We start from the raw sequence: 20,293 nt of genomic DNA, 5'->3' as shown, positions 1-20,293 counted from the left end.
GGGTGGGGGGGGGGGGGGGGGGGGGGCTGTCTTGGGGCGATACAATTGCCCCAGTCTGTCATCAAGGCCCATTAGCATTATCAAAGAGTCAAGAGAGATGTCGGGTAGGATGAGATCGACATTGTCTAACTGTTTACTTCCTGACTGTAGGTTGAGGACACTTGGTCTTCGATTTTTTTTGCCCTGGGTAGGCTTTGGAACCACAATTGCGGCTGCGGTAGTGGCATCACTGGACGGTGGACTAGACTGAACAGTGCACGGAGCTCCACAATGTTAGTGACCACAGACATTCTGATGTTTTTGGGAGAAAGTCTAGTGTGTGAAGTAGTTCCAGCAGCACAAATACAGGTACCAGTACTAACACTAGCAACCTCTGTTTGTGTAATAGCATTAGTTTTCTGTACTGGCTGTTTAACAACACAAGCAGAGGAGGTAGTGAATGTCAAGAAGGCTGCATGGTCTTCTAAATCTTTTTGGCCTCACCATATGGGAGCCGTCTTGTGGTTCTGGTCTCCTGTATCTTCAAGGAAGACACAGCAGTCCATACATCAGACAGGGTGAGCCCCCAAGCAATTCACACACTTTGGAGATGAACAACTGATTCCTCTATGGGCAGCCTTACAACACACGACTTCTCCCTTACATCCAAGAGTGGTGTCCTCAAAGCACTGCCATTTCAAACTGCGCATTGGGTTGGGGACACAGGTCTGCAAGGTTAAGCAAAGAAAACCCACCTTAGTATGTTCTGGGAGTATTGTGCTATTAAAAGTGATGTTTAACGTGTCAGATTTAATCACATCACCTACATGAGCCCTCTTATTTGATTGGGTGTTGGTACCTACCAGCAGTCCACCCATTCTGCTGAAAGGTGGAAGTGAAAAGTTTGAAGGATCCATCTTGGTCCCACAAGCATCTAGGGAAATCAAAGTCCACCAAGGCAGAGCCCCACATGCCTAGGTAAGCCTTATACAACTGAGGTGCAGCAGGTTCTCCAGACTTTGCCCGCTATTGACTGTTCTGTATCAACAGCCATGAATTTCATTTCAAGTGTGCAGCACACTTTGAGGGTGAGGTTTTTACCATCCTTGTGACCCTGGCAGTCAAGCCAAAACCCCTGTTCCCTGTGACACACAATGTTCCAGTCACACCATACAGTGGTAGCCCCAGCTCAGGAACACTGGGATCACAAAACACATACCCAGCAAATCACATGCAAAGCCACTTCGGGCATTTCAGCTCAGGAGCTTTCACTTTTCTTCAGTGGTAACATTCTTAAATTCTTTAATCTGAAAAAAATATTCTGACAATAAAATGCTTTTTCCTTCATTGGAAGTTTTTTGATTTCACATCTATTTAAATATTCTCCTATTTTATAATTTTCATATGGAACAGTATTGTGACTAAAATCTGATTTCAATAGCCTTCAGGTGCATGGTCAATTATAGTATTCAACAATGTCAAAAAGTATCTAAAAAAAAAGGTAATGAATGAACACAAGAGGTTAGCTGTTGAGAACTTTGTGTCCTATGCAAAACAGCAAAATGTTTACTTTAATTATGGAACTGAAATTTGACAATATGGCACAAACAAAATAAAAATAATCATTTACCTAGGAAAGTGCTAGTGGAAGTATCATAAATTAAAAGAAATGAATAATAAATAAAGCACAAAAGTAAAAAACTAAACTTAAAAAAGTGAACCTAACTATTTCCACTCACTGAAAGCAGCAATGTGCCAAGGAAATTGACAACTGCAAGATCTGATTAAGTTCAAACTTATGGTTCCAAATGTGTCTAGCTTTAGGAATGAAGGTGAAGTTTCAGCAAAGTGGCAAAGGTAGATCAGTTACTTTTGGCTCTATACATTTCTGCCACCTAACATCATCTTCCTTTCTTCTTTATATACACAATGATGTAGCTTATACTCTGGAAACACTTACCATCAATTATTATCTTTTGCATCTAGCAACATTACCAGTTTCTGTTTTACAAAAACTGGTGTTATATGAAAATTACACTTTCAAAAATGCTGATTAGCTGGATTAAACTTTATTCAAACAGTAGCTGCAAGTTGCAAAACATTGAATTCCTTCAGTCTTCCAGTTTTTAACAGAAAATCTGCAAAATTCTAATAATATCTGGAAACTTAAACCGTAAGCCATTAAGAAATGGCGGGCAGTTCCGCCCATATACAACAATGAAAATAACTTGCAATTTTACAGTTATATGCACAAATGACCACACAAACCAAAAAATATGTCCGAAAGAGAAACGGTAATAAATGACCTGCAATTATATGTCTGGTGACACCAAATTAAATTATCAAACCTATAAAACATAAATGCATTGAAGTTCTCAAACATATTGAAATTTCTCAAGACATGAGACCAATACACACAGTACCTACCACAAATGTACAATACAGGCATGTAAGTAAAATCAATCAATCTCTCTCCCCCCCCCCCCTCCACACACACACACACACACACACACACACACACACACACACACACACACACACACACACACACACACAAACAAACAGTGTGGGGGCGGCACACACAAACAAACAGTGTGGGGGGCGGGGGTTGGGGGCAGGAGCACAGCGATGGGGGGGGGGGGTTGGGGGCAGGAGCACAGCGATGGGGGGGGGGGGGTTGGGGGCAGGAGCACAGCGATGGGGGGGGGTTGGGGGCAGGAGCACAGCGATGGGGGGGGGTTGGGGCAGGAGCACAGCGATGGGGGGGGTTGGGGGCAGGAGCACAGCGATGGAGGGGGTGGGGTTGGGGGCAGGAGCACAGCGATGGAGGGGGTGGGGTTGGGGGCAGGAGCACAGCGATGGAGGGGGTGGGGTTGGGGGCAGGAGCACAGCGATGGAGGGGTTGGGGTTGGGGGCAGGAGCACAGCGATGGAGGGGGTGGGGTTGGGGGCAGGAGCACAGCGATGGAGGGGGTGGGGTTGGGGGCAGGAGCACAGCGATGGAGGGGGTGGGGTTGGGGGCAGGAGCACAGCGATGGAGGGGGTGGGGTTGGGGGGCAGGAGCACAGCGATGGAGGGGGTGGGGTTGGGGGGCAGGAGCACAGCGATGGAGGGGGTGGGGTTGGGGGGCAGGAGCACAGCGATGGAGGGGGTGGGGTTGGGGGGCAGGAGCAGAGCCATGGAGGGGGTGGGGTTGGGGGGCAGGAGCAGAGCCATGGAGGGGGTGGGGTTGGGGGGCAGGAGCAGAGCCATGGAGGGGGTGGGGTTGGGGGCAGGAGCAGAGCGATGGAGGGGGTGGGGTTGGGGGGCAGGAGCAGAGCGATGGAGGGGGTGGGGTTGGGGGGCAGGAGCAGAGCGATGGAGGGGGTGGGGTTGGGGGGCAGGAGCAGAGCGATGGAGGGGGTGGGGTTGGGGGGCAGGAGCAGAGCGATGGAGGGGGTGGGGTTGGGGGGCAGGAGCAGAGCGATGGAGGGGGTGGGGTTGGGGGCAGGAGCAGAGCGATGGAGGGGGTGGGGTTGGGGGCAGGAGCAGAGCGATGGAGGGGGTGGGGTTGGGGGCAGGAGCAGAGCGATGGAGGGGGTGGGGTTGGGGGCAGGAGCAGAGCGATGGAGGGGGGTGGGGTTGGGGGCAGGAGCAGAGCGATGGAGGGGGTGGGGTTGGGGGCAGGAGCAGAGCGATGGAGGGGGTGGGGTTGGGGGCAGGAGCAGAGCGATGGAGGGGGTGGGGTTGGGGGCAGGAGCAGAGCGATGGAGGGGGTGGGGTTGGGGGCAGGAGCAGAGCGATGGAGGGGGTGGGGTTGGGGGCAGGAGCAGAGCGATGGAGGGGGTGGGGTTTGGGGGCAGGAGCAGAGCGATGGGGGGGTGGGGTGGGGTTGGGGGCAGGAGCAGAGCGATGGGGGGGGGGGTGGGGGGGGGTTGGGGGGCAGGAGCAGAGCGATGGGGGGGGGTGGGGGGGGTTGGGGGGCAGGAGCAGAGCGATGGGGGGGTGGGGGGGGGTTGGGGGGCAGGAGCAGAGCGATGGGGGGGGTTTGGGGGGGTTGGGGGGCAGGAGCAGAGCGATGGGGGGGGTTTGGGGGGCAGGAGCAGAGCGATGGGGGGGAAGGGTTTGGGGGGGTTGGGGGGCAGGAGCAGAGCGAGGGGGGGGGGGTTTGGGGGGGTTGGGGGGCAGGAGCAGAGCGATGGGGGGGGGGGTTGGGGGGGTTGGGGGGCAGGAGCAGAGCGATGGGGGGGGGGGTTTGGGGGGTTGGGGGGCAGGAGCAGAGCGATGGGGGGGGTTGGGGGGGGTTGAGGGGCAAGAGCAGAGCTGTACACGTTTTGTTTCTGAATTATATGACGAGGAACAGATTGAAATATGCCTCTGTCTTCAGTTCGACAGTGACGTACAGCTTATGCTTGCATAATGTGCCAGAACGTAATGTGAAAATATTCCAAAAGTAAGGTGATTAACTGATGAAATACCTGGATAAGTTCATTGAATTAGGAGACTAAAGTGAAAAGGATATAGGGTATGAACATAAATCTCAAACCAATCTAAAAAGATGTAAGTTTACAGATAGTTGGCACACAAGGACAGTAATAAACAATGAATTTATGGTTTGTAGAACAAAGGTTTGTAAATGATAGTACAAGAATTCTACAGAGCTAAATGTGACTTCTGCTAACAGTGTTCCAAATTCAAGGAAGCTACCACTTTATAAACCAGATCCATTAACCAAACATTCCTGTTGTTAACTTTTTTTAAAACTTCTAAATAACAACAAAATCGTTGTCCTGTCAGCTATACAATTAGGTATCAGTCTCATACTCGGTGATGTCCACAACCCCTTCAACAAGGTGTTCAAAGCCTAACACAATGCATGTGAATCCTAAGTCCACATGTGGAAGCACACCTACATTTTCATCGTCACATTCAAAACGCAAATCTCAAATATCTACCTATCTCAAATATCTACCTAACATCACCCCAACCCCTTTCCATCACTATCTGTTGACCCAATTTCTTCCATAAATACACTCTTTTACCAAATTCACTTATATTACCTTTCACTCCGACACACTATTTCATATGCTCTCCACTGCTTCCTGTATCCAACTATTTTCTCAAGCCCTTAACAGTATAAATTAAGAAAATCTCTTCACTTTGTATGGATGGTCCTCTCACCTTATTACATTTCTTCTCCATAAAATTCACTACATCTCACCCATTTTTATCACTGCTGACTATTTTACTGTTAATATTGATTTTTTTGCTCTGCATTCACATGCTCTGCCCTGACTTGGAGGAGGAGGAGGAGGAGGAGGAGGATAGAAGGAAACTTTGCACTGTAGAGAGCAACTGAATAAGTCCATTCATAGCAGCTGCATACTAAAATGACAGCTGAAAAATATCAGCACATTTTCTTTTCACTGTTGTCACAACAATACAATAAAGCTGAGGCATATATGAATAGTGCAAGACTGATGATAAAAAAGCAGCCATATAACATTATTCCCATTACATGCAAATGGTCCAATTTTCTCTCTCTTTCTACAAGGTTTTTCATCACACTAATTGGGAAAATAAACTACAGCTCAATAAGAAAAATAGGAATAAATTTCTAATTCAGACAAACTTTTTCCATATTGTCAACAGTATATTTTCAGTTCCATGTCAAGTCTTGTATCAATGATGGTAGTGACAAACCACTTCAATAAGTATCTTCTTTACAAATTTAGTATGTGATTAAAGAAACTTACTATCCAAATTAAAATATACATTTCTCATTAAAGCTGAGTTACATGAATATCTTAGTTATACTGGAAGAGCTTATATTTATGAAATGCAAATTAGATAAACCACTGCAATTTAATTCATCTGTCATCTTTCTGGCATTGTTTGAATCCACTGATGTTTCTCACGTCAATCTTTTTCTTAATCTACATACTTTTTCTGGAAGAAAGCTGCCAATATGTAAGTCTGGAATTTGAATAATCTATGACTGCAAGCATGTTACCTCATACAATAAACTGATTTTCCTCCTGTAAGTGAATTTTGCATGTTTTACTCCATTGTTTGCATATTTAAGTATGCATATTATTTGACAGGTCATATTCAGAGCAAATGCATTTATACACAATTGTCGACAGATTAATGCACAATCACAGACAATAACTAATGATAAATAAACAAAAATTATTTTACAACATAGAAAAGAGAGAGAGAGAGCAGCTACACAATTGTTAAACCAACTTATGAACACTGTACTGGAAGTCTCAGCCTCTCTACATCAAAACAGATCAGCTGTTTGCAGACTAAGGTATCAGCCTTACAATGCAGAATACTTACAACTGTTATCAAATAACAACATGTTACAAGTTATGAGGGAATCACAAAACTGATTGGATAAAAATACAAATTCATTGACCATTCATCTCAAAATTCATTTTTCCACTACAGTCACTGTAGATCATATACATGCACACTGACTTATGTGTGTTGTACACTCAGTCTGTAAGTAAAATAGGTAATGATTATGTTTTCTACAAAAAGAAAATTTTTGGAATGCAAGGTACTTAGCTTCTAATAATTCTGCTTTGTACAGTAAGAACAGGATAACTTCAAAACTTAATATTCTTTTTATACAGCACAACAAACTTAGTACATAAAAATGAAAAATTATTTGTGTACAAATTTTTGATCACATGTCTCTGTTACCAGAAAACGGCAGGATCAGTACAGTATATAGCATGTCTGAATATTACACATTACTGCGTAACACAACATTTGAATCTAATCTTTATTATGGTTCTACCCTGTCCAGCAGAATAAAATCCTGCTAGACTGGTATATAAAATGAAAAATGTAGAAATTATTTTGTAAAACGAGTTATTTTGGATTCATTTTCCTCTCTCTCTCTCTCTCTCTCTCTCTCTCTCTCTCTCTCTCTCTCTCTCTCTCTCTCTCTCTCTCTCTGCGCTCATGTTGGCACACAATTAGCTGAAAGTACTTTTTTCAGAGAAAACACACACACACACACACACACACACACACACACACACACACACACACACACACACACAAAATTCCTACTACAGTTTCGGACACACAAAGTTTCAACCAATTTAATAAATCACACTTTAAATACTCCTACATACTTAAATAGTTCATATTATCTTCTTTGGTCAAATCTTCTCCTTACATTGTTCCATATTTCTCCACCTCATTTGTTAATGCTCTATTAAACAGCTAAACTAGCTGTAGTGACATGAAATGTTTTAAAAATATATTGATACCAAGGTCATTTTTCACCACTTTTTCCCGCTATTCACATGAATGTTTGATAACAAAACTTACTTGACTTTGAGCTGAGCAGTGGTTAGGAACTGAGTTCTTCACACAAATGTATTGTATATTACATAATTAGCTGCAGTATGAGTGGGGAAAAACAAGCAGTATCATCAGACAGAACAGAGTGAAATAGAATTTTGTCAATTTCTTGTCACAGAGCGTGTGCATACATTGTCTGACTCGATAATTTTCACTACACATATTCAACATCTCAAATTCTTTCTCCACGCCAAATAAACAATTGTACGTGATGAGCACCATGTAATTAGCAATATTTAAAAATAACGTATTGATTTAGGTACTTTACATGTATTTATGAATCGGACCTTAGAGCAACAATATATATCTCTGTTACTTTACAAATACGTGACTGTAAATTGTAAACGTTGATCTGTAACTTTTACATGAGGCTTAACAAAACTGTTACATTGTTTAGTGTGTGTGTTTGGTTTAAACATAACCAATCAGCAGTGCAGGGTATGAAGGTGAAAGCAAAGAAGTTTCCAACAGCAATGGAAATTCCTACACAGCTTACTTTCAGCTTCTGTAAGGCTGAGCCTGTCTCTCAGAAGTAAGCCACTCAACGAACTCGTCCAGCATCACCGGCCCTGCAGAAATTCATTTGTTAATGTACTTCCAACACAAATAGGCATGCTGTTACTGCCCATGCAAAGACAATATGAAACTTCCTGGCAGATTAAAACTGTGTGCCGGACCGAGACTCGAACTCGGGACCTTTGCCTTTTGCAGTCAAGTGCTCTGCCAACTGAGCTACCCAAGTACGACTCACGCCCCATCCTCACAGCTTTACTTCTGCCAGTACCTCGTCTCCTACCTTTGGAAGTTTGGAAGGTAGGAGACGAGGTACTGGCAGAAGTAAAGCTGTGAGGACGGGGCGTGAGTCGTACTTGGGTAGTTCAGTTGGCAGAGCACTTGCCTGCAAAAGGCAAAGGTCCCGAGTTCGAGTCTCGGTCCGGCACACAGTTTTAATCTGCCAGGAAGTTTCAAATCAGCGCATACGCAGAGTGAAAATCACATTCTAAAGAAAATACGAATTTAAATAAATTTATAATGCATGTATTATGAAGTTTAAAACACCTGTAAGCAAGATTGAATGAAGATTATACATCTCACAAGGCAACACCACTACATCCAACACCAAAATAATTTTTAGCATTTAACATCAAATAGCATTACTATAGTACAGATATTTTAGGTGAAGCATATCAAAATATTTTAATTTAAGTTATAAACAGCTGCTAGTCAAACACTAACTAGCAGTAGCTTACGTATTTGAAAAAGAGTATTTAATATCATTAAGGAAATAATAATGTCAAAGTTAAATGGACAGTGGTCTACAGGGAAGATATTACTTAAAGACTAAAAGCAACACGCTATATACAGAAATCTGCCATATCAGAACTATGGCTTACACAGTCTTCACTGATTAAAATGTTCTTTTTTGTATGCTATTTCCCACTATATTCAATTCTACCTACACTAAGAAAGGACTCTTCCCTTTGGAGAAAGAAAATTTTTAAAACAAGTTTCATGCTGTTGTGCAAACAGTTTGACAATTCATATTAAGGAAGCAGTATCAAACTTCTAGCTTTATCTCCCATATCTGCTAGTAAAATAACTGTTGGATGACAAAGAACAACAGCAGGGTGACAAAGAACAACAGCAGGGTGACAAAGAACAACAGCAGGGTGACAAAGAACAACAGCAGGGTGACAAAGAACAACAGCAGGGTGACAAAGAACAACAGCAGGGTGACAAAGAACAACAGCAGGGTGACAAAGAACAACAGCAGGGTGACAAAGAACAACAGCAGGGTGACAAAGAACAACAGCAGGGTGACAAAGAACAACAGCAGGGTGACAAAGAACAACAGCAGGGTGACAAAGAACAACAGCAGGGTGACAAAGAACAACAGCAGGGTGACAAAGAACAACAGCAGGGTGACAATGGAAAGTATTGGTAACCTATCCAAGATATCTCAAATACATGTGCAGTATGCAATGCAAAGGAATTTCTATATATTAGTCTTGGTGGTACAGTATTTCTATAGAAATGGACTGGCTAGAGGCAATGTGGCCACCTAAGGTGGAAGTCTGAGAATGGATGGCACCAGCAGATCAGTTTCAACATTCCTAAATACTTTCACTGCATCTAGGATCACTTTCAAGTAGGCAACAAGCGAAGTGGTGTGGTAGTTAAGACACTGGGCAAGTCTTCTGAAAGAGTGTGGCTCATATACCACAATAAAAATGTTAGCTTCAATCTTACATTTTTCATAAAGGAGAATTATCTGCATGTACGTATTATCAGATATTTGTGGCAATATTCAGCAAGTTCTGAACAAAATATCAATCTGATGCAAAGTCTGGTAACTAGTTATTACTGTTGAGGAATATATTATGGTACACTTCAGGAAAAGTAAAAAACATAATACCCTTTGACTATCAGGTTACCAAGTGATAACTAGTATCCATCTTTGTCAAATAATAGCCTGAAAATGTCTGGACACTGTATACAGAATTATCCATCAGCTCAGTTTTAAATAATGGAAATAGCAGGTGTCAATTTATTTGTAGGATACTGGGAAATTTCAAATTTTTTTATCAAGAGGAAAACAGACAGGATTTAACTACTACTCAACGATGTCATCATTACAGATTGGGCACAAGTTCAGAAATAAATCAGCAATATTCTTTTCAAAGGACACTTTCTCAAATTTGCCTTAAGCAATTTAGATTTTCCATAAAATAAAAAGTCTTGATGGTGACATGAACCACCATACTTCCAAATAAAAGTCCAGTGTACAAATCACCACACCCCCTTCACTTTGTTTTATTGGTGAATGATTGCTATGGAATACTGTTATGTATTTGGGACCCATTACATATGAAATTTATTGTTGTTGTTGTTGTGGTCTTCAGTCGTGAGACTGGTTTGATGCAGCTCTCCATGCTACTCTATCCTGTGCAAGCTTTTTCATCTCCCAGTACCTACTGCAACCTACATCCTTCTGAATCTGCTTAGTGTATTCATCTCTTGGTCTCCCTCTACGATTTTTACCCTCCACGCTGCCCTCCAATACTAAATTGGTGATCCCTTGATGCCTCAGAACATGTCCTACCAACCGATCCCTTCTTCTGGTCAAGTTGTGCCACAAACTTCTCTTCTCCCCAATCCTATTCAATACTTCCTCATTAGTTATGTGATCTACCCATCTAATCTTCAGCATTCTTCTGTAGCACCACATTTCGAAAGCTTCTATTCTCTTCTTATCCAAACTATTTATCGTCCATGTTTCACTTCCATACATGGCTACACTCCATACGAATACTTTCAGAAATGACTTCCTGACACTTAAATCAATACTGGATGTTAACAAATTTCTCTTCTTCAGAAACGCTTTCCTTGCCATTGCCAGCCTACATTTTATATCCTCTCTACTTCGACCATCATCAGTTATTTTGCTCCCCAAATAGCAAAACTCCTTTACTACTTTAAGTGCCTCATTTCCTAATCTAATTCCCTCAGCATCACCCGACTTAGACTACATTCCATTATCCTTGTTTTGCTTTTGTTGATGTTCATCTTATATCCTCCTTTCAAGACACTGTCCATTCCATTCAACTGCTCTTCCAAGTCCTTTGCTGTCTCTGACAGAATTACAATGTCATCGGCGAACCTCAAAGTTTTTATTTCTTCTCCATGAATTTTAATACCTACTCCGAATTTTTCTTTTGTTTCCTTTACTGCTTGCTCAATATACAGATTGAACAACATCGGGGAGAGGCTACAACCCTGTCTTACTCCCTTCCCAACCACTGCTTCCCTTTCATGTCCCTCGACTCTTATAACTGCCATCTGGTTTCTGTACAAATTGTAAATAGCCTTTCGCTCCCTGTATTTTACCCCTGCCACCTTTAGAATTTGAAAGAGCGTATTCCAGTCAACATTGTCAAAAGCTTTCTCTAAGTCTACAAATGCTAGAAACGTAGGTTTGCCTTTCCTTAATCTTTCTTCTAAGATAAGTCATAAGGTCAGTATTGCCTCACGTGTTCCAGTGTTTCTACGGAATCCAAACTGATCTTCCAAGAGGTTGGCTTCTACTAGTTTTTCCATTCGTCTGTAAAGAATTCGTGTTAGTATTTTGCAGCTGTGACTTATTAAGCTGATAGTTCGGTAATTTTCACATCTGTCAACACCTGCTTTCTTTGGGATTGGAATTATTACATTCTTCTTGAAGTCTGAGGGTATTTCGCCTGTTTCATACATCTTGCTCACCAGATGGTAGAGTTTTGTCAGGACTGGCTCTCCCACGGCCGTCAGTAGTTCCAATGGAATATTGTCTACTCCGGGGGCCTTGTTTCGACTCAGGTCTTTCAGTGCTCTGTCAAACTCTTCACGCAGTATCATATCTCCCATTTCATCTTCATCTACATCCTCTTCCATTTCCATAATATTGTCCTCAAGTACATCGCCCTTGTATAGACCCTCTATATACTCCTTCCACCTTTCTGCTTTCCCTTCTTTGCTTAGAACTGGGTTTCCATCTGAGCTCTTGATATTCATACAAGTCGTTCTCTTATCTCCAAAGGTCTCTTTAATTTTCCTGTAGGAAGCATCATTACCTCCTGTTACTGCACATACTAAAGCACATGTAAATTTATCTATATTGCTCTGTAGTATAACATACCTTAAATTTAATATGCCACTAGGGAAGATGAAAAGTAAAAATTGAGCAGCAACCATGCACTAAAAACACACACAAAAACTCCTCATTGTACACCTCAGATGGGTGCGTAACACTAGCACAAAGCTCAGTTATTAACTACGGTCAACTGCCCACACCTACTGAAGATTGCACTACGATGATGTATATGTATCACAGCTCCTAACAATGCTGCTGTCTACAGTGAAATCTATCAAAAGTTTATGCATCAAATCATAACAAATCCTAAAAACTAATCTTTCACCTCTGTTCTAATGTTTGCATCCATTGTGAATAACCAACAGGAAACATTACCACTTAACGACAACTAAGAAGATTAGGTTGATGGCTGATTCTCACAAGAACATCACTAAAGTGGGCCCATAAATGCCTTAGGACACTCCTGTCTTTTCATTCAACACATTGATGCATTCCTCCTTTAAAGTGCAAAACTATCTATTTCATCTAAATTTGACAGCAATCAACCATGTTCTTTATTTGCAATACTTTGAAGCTGCCTGTGCTGTTTCTCCTTAATGGTCATTAAGTTTTAATGTTTCCTGTTGGTTATTCTCAATGTAAGCTAATAATGCAACATAGGTGCAACATTGGTTTTTGGGGGTTTGCAATGACCTGACACATACATTTTAAAGTAGACAGTAGCATCAATGGGGGCTGTGATATATATGTAACATGGTAGTACAATCTTAGGCAGGCGAGGGCAGTTGGCTTTAGTTAATAACTGAGCTTTGTGCTAGCGTTACGTGCTAAGGAAAAGTTCTCATGTATTTCACAATGCACAGTTGTTGCTTGTCTTTTACATTTGACATTACCTAATGGTACATTAACTGTGTATGTAATACTAAAGGGTAATATAGATTGATTTATATGTGTGTGTCCATATGTGTACTAATATCAAGAAATGATTTGTGTTTGTTTTATACAACTTGATGATGGGATAATGTAGTGCAGAAACATGATGTGATACATAAATCACACATTTTCAGCAACTAACATTTAGTATTCTCAGTACTGATTCATGGTGCTGTTGTACCATGACTTCACAAGATATAATGGAATTGGTTTACATCCACTATACTTATCACTAAAAACTGACACCACTTGCTCTCAATACCCTTAACACATTAGGAAACAGTTATAGAATGGGCTACTACTAAGAATATGAGGATCACAAACTTTCTGTGTGAAACTGGCACTGTCTGAGAATGAGACCAACAGCAGAAAAGATCTACATTTTTACAGAATATGTGTGCTTCCTAAAGAGTGCAACATTTATAGAAGTAAAATACAGGAGATGGTAAAAGTCTCTAAAAACAAATTCAGTGTCAACAGAGAAGACTGTTATAGTCTTCCAGCTTTATGGCTTCCATCTATCAACATTTTAAGTTTAGGCAAATGGGTAAGAGAAACATCCCTGTAACATTGGAATGCTATTCTACTTGACATTGACATGCTGATTAAATATAAGGGCATAACATTGTAAACGAACATGAAATTAAATGAGTACACAAGGTAAGGGGTAGCAAAGACGAATAAACAACTACAGTTCGTCGAGATTATTTGATGCACCTACAAAGTGGCCGTGTGTGGAACTGCTTGTGTAATTGATTTTTGACTACTGCTCTAGTGTCAGATTCTTACCAGGTCGGATTACCAGAATGCATCAAAGCAATTTGGAAGTATGCTATCAGATTTCTCGCCAGTCAGTACAATAAGTACAAGAGCGCTACAGAAATACTTTGCAAGTTTCAATACAAATTGCTGGAGGGAAGATGGTCATTTCACAAAAGGCTGCTGAACTTTTTCCACGATGAATTTTCACTCTGCAGAGGAGTGAATACAGTTTGCAGTTTGGGAGCTTCCTGGCAGATTAAACTGCATGATGGACAAAGACTTGACCTGGAACCTTTGCTTGTAATGCAGGCAAGGTTCTTGGTTCAAACCTCAGTCCAGACAGTTAAAACCATCATCAAGCAATTTGACAAACTGCATAACAATTCTACTTCTTCCAATATCCATCTTGCACAAGGCCTGTATAGAGAAAATAAGCAAGACTAGGGCTCACCAAAAGGTAAACAAGCAATCACTTTCCTCTCACTCCTTTTGCTTGAGGAACAGGAAAGGGAATGATCAGCAATGGTACTTTGTACCTCAACCACACACTGTACAGGAACATGCATGCATGAACATATGTAGATACCTGCCACTGTAGTCAAATAAATGTTAAATTTTTTCCCTTTGCGAAAGTAGTTTGCGATAAAGAACCAACAGTTAGAATATTTCAGACAGTACATAATCTCTAATGAGCAATGTGTATGATGCATGTGTTTGTAAACTACTTATATTTGTTGTCAAACAAAAGTTGGATATTTTGACACTACCTTGAAAAACCAAATGCATTCATATGTGACATGACCACAGTTGATGTTAGCTGTGTTTAAGTACCTGCCCAGTTGTCAAAGATGGAGCATTACTCATTACAGGAACTTGCAGACATACATTTAGTGTATGGCACAGAAGGACAGTGTTCGGAAAGTGTAACAAATGTACAGAAGATCCACAACAGCTTTCACCGTAAGAGGAAGATAACTATCACCATGGATAAAATGTTGCAAAGAAGCCATAGAGAGGCGGCTGATATTCTTGACAAAGGAGAGTTTGCACAGTAGAATCTGATACATGAAGTTGAATCATGAGGAAGACATTTCATCAATAAGCCACCCATCCACATGGCAAAATCACTTTGAGCAATTGCTATAAGTTGGCACTGTTGACATATTGGGAAAGTTGTTTATTTGAATAAAAAAATTTATGTCTTAGTCTCCAAACATTAGTTCAGGGACATAGTACAGTGCCTCTCAGAACTTTCAGTTGTGTAACATAGCACATACTGCGCATTATATACATACTGTGCATTATATAAAAGAAAGACTGTTGAAAATATTTTTATATCCCAAATTATGGCTGTAAGATACTTTGCATCACGGCTAAGATTTGTCAAACAACTGATACACAAAAAAGTGTTATGAGCACCGATTCATATAGAACAAAAGAATTTGGCTAGTAAGAACAACAAAATAAAGTCAGGAGAAACATGCAACTTATGGTCAGGGAAAACAATCACTGTAGCAATGGTGACTATGTTTCCATTTCTAAGCATTATTTTTTCAACTTTTATAAAACTGTTTAATGACAGAAAAATAAATCACTCATTGGATCATTAAAGACTACAATAAAACAAACATACTTACAAGCACCGTCAACATCGTAATTAGACAGATCATTCACTATAGTACGCGAGAATTCAAAAATATTGCACCATTGGTCTTTATTAATAACTTTGTATTTTGAGCTTTCTAGGAAAGAGTTGAACTGACTGAAGAGAGACCATTGTTTTCCCAGCAACAACTTCAACATGGCCTTTGCAGTCTCAATGTCCATGCTGCGTTGCTCCTTGTCCTGATGGAAGGGAACGAAGTCATAGTAGAAACTCAAAATACATGAAATGATCAATTTGCTCATTATATCAACACAGCAAAAGTTTGTAAAACCATCAATTTAACATTCAATTCTTTTGTATCTTACTTATAACTACTGCCTAAATCCTAAATACAAATAGGAAAGCCTGAAACACTGCACCTTTGGAAAGTCTAACACTTCATTTCTGCAACACTTGAGTATCAACGGTATTCCTCTTACCACCAAGAGACATGCCAAGTTCCATATGTACATACTTGACCATATCGAAAACCCCCCCCCCCCCCTCACCACCACCACCACCACCACCACCACCACCACCACCACCACCACCACCGATCTGGTCTCTTTCCACAACATTCATCTGATTATACGAACTACCACTTTCCCCTCACTTTTCATAAATTAACTATTTTTTAGTTTGCTAAAAACTATAATCAACTTCAAAAAGTTTGAGGAAATTTTTAATTTTTACCACAGGTTTTTCTGCTGCCTTAATAGAAATCTTGTTTTGTTTAAATGCTTCAGTTCTTACAGGGCATTAGTAATTTCTCAGCTCAACTGATAATAAGCTAATCAGCAGGCTTTGTTTAAAGTTATTTGTTCACTGTCCTGTAGTCCATTGCACCAGCCAAGATGCAGCCCCACTATGAATGCTGTTCTCAAATACTGGGTAAGTTGCTTGATATTCATAAGCACCTAGAGATAACCATGACTACTGTCAAACAACTGGCACCTGCTGCGAATTGGTGTATTGGAAGAGCTCCCAAGAATCATGTACCTGTGGTACTGGTACCAAAGTTACCTCAAGTACTATCCTACCCTATGAATCATATTGCCTCTGCAGAAAGTAGGAGATCTGTCATTACTCCTCCACTTGACTGTGGGTGGCATTTCAATGGTAGATCTAGGCAACATATACAGGGTGGAGAGCGACCAGGAAGGATTCAGGGTGTTATACCAACACCCTTAATCAAAAAATCTGAGGTGCTGTCTTTCACTCAAACAGAGTCAGTGGGACTCACTTCACCTGTTTTGGGTAAACCTGTTTTGTTCAGTGTCAAGAGGAAGCAAACGCAAAACGGTAAGAGTCTATTAATTGTCGGCAGGGACATGACAATAAGGGACAGGAAAGAACATCAGGTGTACACAATGTGTATGCTGTGGTGCCTCATTCAACATGTTGAAGAGGCTATTCTGGCAGCCTATGAGGGAACAAAATGCAAGGAAATCCAGATTGCGGTGCATGATGGAACAAATGACACCTGTCATCTGAGCTCTGAGGGGGTACTGGAGATCATTCCAGCAACTGGCAGAGAAGGTTGAGGAGACCACTGTTGTCCAGGAGTTTCAATGAAGCTCACAATTTGTAATATTGTCCCTAAAACTGATTGTGACCCCTTGGTTCTGAGATGAATGAAAGGATTGAACCAGATACTTTGGAGGTCTGAACTTCACTAATTCCCACTATATCTAACTTTAACCTATCCATTTCCCTTTTTAAATTTTCTAACCCACCTGCCCGATTAAGGGATATGACATTCCACACTCCGATCCGTAGAAAGCCAGTTTTCTTTCTCCTGATAACGACGCCCTCTTCAGTAGTCTCCACCCAGAGATCCGAATGGGGGACTATTTCACCTCTGGAATATTTTACCCAAGAGGACGCCATCACTTAACCATACAGTAAAGCTGCAGGCCCTCAGGAAAAATTATGGCTGCAGTTTCCCCTTGCTTTCAGTCGTTCGCAGTGCCAGCACAGCAAGGCCATTTTGGTTAGTGTTACAAGGCCAGATCAGTCAATAATCCAGACTGTTGCCCTGCAACTACTGAAAAGGCTGCTGCCCCTCTTCAGGAACCACACGTTTGTTTAGCCTCTCAACAGAGACACCTCCGTTGTGGTTGCACCTACGGTACGGCCATCTGTATCGCTTAGATATAGCGGAAATTAGTGAAGTTCGGTGGCACGAAGAACAAGACTTTTGGTCAGATGAATACAGGGTTATAAATATAAAATCAAATAGGGGTAATGCAGAAGTAGGTTTAATAAAGAATAAGAAAATAGGAGTGCGGGTAAGCTACTACAAACAGCATAGTGAACGCATTATTGTGGTCAAGATAGACACGAAGCCCACGCCTACTACTGTAGTACAAGTTTATATGCCAACTAGCTCTGCAGATGATGAGGAAATTGATGAAATGTATGACAAAATAAAAGAAATTATTCAGGTAGTGAAGGGAGATGAAAATTTAATAGTCATGGGTAACTGGAATTCGAGAGTAGGAAAAGGGAGAGAAGGAAACATAGTAGGTGAATATGGATTGGGGGTAAGAAATGAAAGAGGAAGCCATCTGGTAGAAGTTTGCACAGAGCCTAACTTCATCATAGCTAACACTTGGTTCAAGAATCATGAAAGAAGGTTGTATACATGGAAGAAGCCTGGAGATACTATGAGGTATCAGATACTTTATATAATGGTAAGACAGAGTTAGGAACCAGGTTTTAAATTTTAAGACATTTCCACAGGCAGATGTGGACTATGACCACATTCTATTGGTTATGAACTATAGATTAAAACTGAAGAAACTGCAAAAAGGTGGGAATTTGAGGAGATGGGACCTGGATAAACTGACTAAACCAGAGGTCGTACAGAGTTTCAGGGAGAGCACGAGGAAACAATTGACAGGAATGGGGGAATGAAATACAGTAGAAGAAGAATGGGTAGCTTTGAGAGATGAAATAGTGAAGGCAGCAGAGGATCAAGCAGGTAAAAAGACGAGGGCTAGTAGAAATCCTTGGGTAACAGAAGAAATATTGAATTTAATTGATGAAAGGAGAAAATATAAAAATGCAGTAAATGAAGCAGGCAAAAAGGAATACAAACTTCTCAAAAATGAGATCGACAGGAAGTGCAAAATGGCTAAGCAGGGATGGCTAGAGGACAAATGTAAGGATGTAGAGGCATATCTCACTAGGGGTAAAATAGATATTGCCTACATGAAAATTAAAGAGACCTTTGGAGAAAAGAGAACCACTTGTATGAATATCAAGAGCTCAGATGGAAACCCAGTTCTAAACAAAGAAGGGAAAGCAGAAAAGTGGAGGGAGTATATAGAGGGTCTATACAAGGGTGATGTACTTGAGGAAAATATTATGGAAATGGAAGAGAATGTAGATGAAGATGAAATGGGAGATACATTACTGTGTGAAGAATTTGTCAGAGCACTGAAAGACGTGAGTTGAAACAAGGCCCCGGGAGTAGACAACATTCCATTAGAACTACTGACAGCCTTGGGAGAGCCAGTCCTGGCAAAAATTTACAGGCGCGCGAAATTTGGCACGGACTTCAATGCGAGATGCCTTTAATAGGTTCCACAACGAAACATTGTCTCAAAATTTGGTAGAAAATCCGAAGAAATTCAGGTCGTACGTAAAGTACACAAGCGGCAAGACACAGTCAATACCTTCGCTGTGCAGTGCCGATGGTACTGTTACCGACGACTGTACCGCTAAAGCGGAGTTATTGAACGCAGTTTTCCGAAATTCCTTCACCAGGGAAGATGAATGGAATATTCCAGAATTTGAAACACGAACAGCTGCTACCATGAGTTTCTTAGAAGTAGATACCTTAGGGGTTGCGAAGCAACTCAAATCGCTTGATACGGGCAAGTCTTCTGGCCCAGATTGTATACCGATTAGGTTCCTTTCAGATTACGCTGATACAATAGCTCCCTACTTAGCAATCATATACAACCACTCTCTCACCGATAGATCTGTACCTACAGATTGGAAAATTGTGCAGGTCGCACCAGTGTTTAAGAAGGGTAGTAGCAGTAATCCATCGAACTAGAGACCTATATCATTGACGTCGGTTTGCAGTAGGGTTTTGGAGCATATACTGTATTCAAACATTATGAATCACCTCGAAGGGAAGGATCTATTGATACGTAATCAGCATGGTTTCAGAAAACATCGTTCTTGTGCAACGCAGCTAGCTCTTCATTTGCACGAAGTAATGGCCATTATCGACAGGGGATCTCAAGTTGATTCCGTATTTCTAGATTTCCGGAAAGCTTTTGACACCATTCCTCACAAGCGACTTCTAATCAAGCTGCGGGCCGGGCCTATGGGGTATCGTCTTAGTTGTGCGACTGGATTCTCGATTTCCTGTCCGGAAGGTCGCAGTTCATAGTAATAGACGGCAGATCATCGAGTAAAACTGAAGTGATATCAGGTGTTCCCCAGGGAAGCGTCCTGGGACCTCTGCTGTTCCTGATCTATATAAATGACCTGGGTGACAATCTGAGGAGTTCGAAGATGATGCTGTAATTTACCGTCTAGTAAGATCATCCGAAGACCAGTATCAGTTGCAAAGCGATTTAGAAAAGATTGCTGTATGGTGTGGCAGGTGGCAGTTGACACTAAATAACGAAAAGTGTGACATGAGTTCCAAAAGAAATCTGTTGGAATTCGATTACTCGATAAATAGTACAATTCTCAAGGCTGTCAATTCAACTAAGTACCTGGGTGTTAAAATTACGAACAACTTCAGTTGGAAAGACCACATAGATAATATTGTGGGGAAGGCGAGCCAAAGGTTGCATTTCATTGGCAGGACACTCAGAAGATGCAACAAGTCCACTAAAGAGACAGCTTACACTACACTCGTTCGTCCTCTGTTAGAATATTGCTGCGCGGTGTGGGATCCTTACCAGGTGGGATTGACGGAGGACATCGAAAGGGTGCAAAAAAGGGCAGCTCGTT

General features: G+C 41.5%; 1 protein-coding gene across 1 annotated transcript in view; it reads right to left on the bottom strand.

The window, feature by feature from the left end:
- Nucleotides 1-6,868: 6,868 nt before the first annotated feature.
- The window catches only part of LOC124556542 (DCN1-like protein 4), a 138,991-nt gene continuing 125,566 nt past the window's right edge, over nucleotides 6,869-20,293 (bottom strand). Inside the window, exons 6-7 of the mRNA XM_047130497.1 lie at nucleotides 15,303-15,510; nucleotides 6,869-7,912 (exon numbers count right to left, since the gene is read on the bottom strand). Coding sequence (XP_046986453.1) covers nucleotides 7,842-7,912; nucleotides 15,303-15,510 — 279 coding nt within the window. The 3' untranslated portion in view covers nucleotides 6,869-7,841. The remainder of the gene's footprint in view (nucleotides 7,913-15,302; nucleotides 15,511-20,293) is intronic.

The sequence above is a fragment of the Schistocerca americana genome, chromosome X (genome assembly GCF_021461395.2).
Source record: "Schistocerca americana isolate TAMUIC-IGC-003095 chromosome X, iqSchAmer2.1, whole genome shotgun sequence".
Taxonomy (NCBI): Eukaryota; Metazoa; Arthropoda; class Insecta; order Orthoptera; family Acrididae; genus Schistocerca; species Schistocerca americana.
The sequence above is the reverse complement of the archived record's forward strand: the minus strand, read 5'-3'. Positions and strand labels throughout refer to the sequence as shown.